General features: G+C 41.4%; 1 protein-coding gene across 1 annotated transcript in view; it reads left to right on the forward strand.

Annotated features, from left to right (window-relative positions):
• Positions 1-2,500, forward strand: part of LOC137996561 (transcription initiation factor TFIID subunit 13-like) — a 3,952-nt gene that overhangs the window by 926 nt on the left and 526 nt on the right. Inside the window, exon 4 of the mRNA XM_068842016.1 lies at positions 2,111-2,209. Within this exon, the coding sequence (XP_068698117.1) occupies positions 2,111-2,209 (99 nt within the window). The remainder of the gene's footprint in view (positions 1-2,110; positions 2,210-2,500) is intronic.

Here is a 2,500-nt window from a genome sequence, read left to right on the forward strand (position 1 = left end):
TGAGATAATATTGTTTTAATCAGGATTTACTTTGCACTGGCAAGTTGTGTTATATTGATATTTGATGATTAAGTTCACTTATCGATCGATAAATATTGAATATTGATCAATTTGTTACTCCAAATCTCTCCCAGAACAAAACAAAACAAATATTTGTATGTAAGAGCAGTGTTAAATTCCCAAAGGATTAGTTGTCAGTGACGTTGTTCACGGGGTCTCCATTGTCTCGTTACTCATCAACAAAGAGACCCTGGGATCTCTGAAGGAGAAATGGAAGGAGAAATGTTCATGTTGATGGTGTAATGCACCATTGGGAAGGATGAGAGGACAACAGAAAAATCAGAGTCCTTGGCAGGATTCATACCTACGACCTTTGCAACACCAGAGGAACGTTCTACCCCTTGACGTACAAGAACTCTTGGGAAGCTCGGCTGTTTATCTAGGTTTTGAATTGACAAAGTGTCTCACTGGTCTACAGGCTCTACAACATCATACATCTCAAATTTCACATTGCAACTAAAGACGTTAACAGTGTAATGCACCTGTCACCCTGCAAGCAGAGCCTTTCTTTTGCTTGCTCGATTTTGGCGTTCTCGAGAAAGGCTCTGCTTGAATCGAGTAAGATCTTTATTGAATATGCGCTGCATGTTGCCAGGATACAGTCTCAAACCCAAGCCAAATACGCCAGATCTCGCCGCCATCTTGGTTTTTCATGGTACAGCAGGCTCAATTATAACCATCGGTTTTGTCACTAAACAGACGCTCGCACTGGAATAACTGGTTTGAAGAGAGAAAACAAGATTGACTAGTCCAGAAGCTCGGGCTGCGGCGGCTTCAAAGAGTTGACGCGATTCGGGCAGAGCCTACTTTTCTCCTCCTCAGTAAAGAAAAAGACAAAAGGAGGCTCTGCTCGCAGGGTGTGCACCTGTAGGAAGAATGATAAATTAGTTGCTTGGCAATGGGTGAGAGGACAACTGAAAAAAACAGGGTCCTAGGCACGGTTTGAACCTATGATCTCCGCAACACCCATTGGATGCTCTATCCATTGAGCGACAAAAACTATGGGAAGCTACAATCTCGGACAAAACCTGTTGAGACAAGAGAAAAATGTTGATACTCCAACAAGTTATCCAAATGTACCGCTTGAAACCTGCCCTTTTCCCTTCCCCCCAACCTCAATGTTGATTTCTCTTGGGTAGAAATATGCTGTAGAATATAAGACGATACTCAGCAACATTGACTGAGGACTGAGGGGGGGGGGGGGAAGGGGAGTGGGAAGGGGAGAGTAAGTAGGGATGTTTAAAACCGAGGGCGAATTTGTGTTACTGTCTCAACAGTTTTGTCCGAGATTGTAGGTTCTAAATTCTTAACCCATTGACTCCTGAGAGTGTGTACTTTAATGCCAGACGATTTTACTCGCCAATGGGGGGCATCCTAGGGCGTTTGAGGTGTGAATGGGTTAAACCAGAAACCCATAAAGGTTAAAATGTGTACATTTTAACGCGCATTCACAGCTTCTGAATATTCAGTGCTAAGTACCATATTTGGAAACCCCTCGCCCCAGTTAGTTTCGCGCGAGAACATTTGTGGTATTGCCTCAGGGTGTTCTTGCGAACTGATTGGTTGAATGTTTCTCTCTTGTTGTTTCAAATATGGTACTTAGCAAATTGAATATTCAGAAGCTTGTTTCCTAGCACACAAGGGGCCGTTTCACGTTTCTGGTTAAACTCAGTCAAAAAATATGACCGCATTGACCCCTGAGAGTGTGACTTCATAGATTTTTCTCTGTCTAATGCCAGACAATTTTAGTCGTCAATGGGGGGGTGCCCTATGGTGTTTGGGATGTGAATGGGTTATTGGACTACAGTACCCTGTAGGTGCCCCACTGGTCTACAGGCTCTACAAAGCCATGTGCCTCACATTTCAAATGCAACTATTGAAATGTTTGAAGGTGTAATGCTCTCATTAAAAGCATAATAGACATGTTTATTCATTTGACAACAGGTGAAAAAAAATGAATTGGACTTTGGCAAATATCATGGCCATGTAATTATTACTGTTTTTTGGCTTTTTTGAGAAAGGTGGTGATTATTCTTTTACTTTTGTTTAGACATTGAAAGCGATGGAAGTTGGCAAAAAAGGAAAGGTTCATGTGGAGGACATTGTGTTTTTGATTCGAAAAGACCCTAAGAAGTATGCTAGAGTAAAGGTAATAGGAAAAATGCAATGATGGATCACCCCCAACTGTATAGCAGCTGCCAAACCTTCTCTGTGTTTTCAGCTCAATACGGTAGGGCTGCCCTTTAACAATATTATCCTAAGACTACATTACAAGATTATATTCTTCTTCATACTCCCACAAGCCATGTGAAGCTCTTTGAGTTTACTGGCCATTCAGCTTGGAATTGTTTTGCTCATTTCAATACTGTTGTGAAAAAGAAAATTCATAATTTTTAAGTACAACACCTCAAAGTTTCCACTTATTACACATGGTTTTAAA

The sequence above is a fragment of the Montipora foliosa genome, chromosome 3, assembly GCF_036669935.1.
Source record: "Montipora foliosa isolate CH-2021 chromosome 3, ASM3666993v2, whole genome shotgun sequence".
Lineage (NCBI taxonomy): Eukaryota > Metazoa > Cnidaria > Anthozoa > Scleractinia > Acroporidae > Montipora > Montipora foliosa.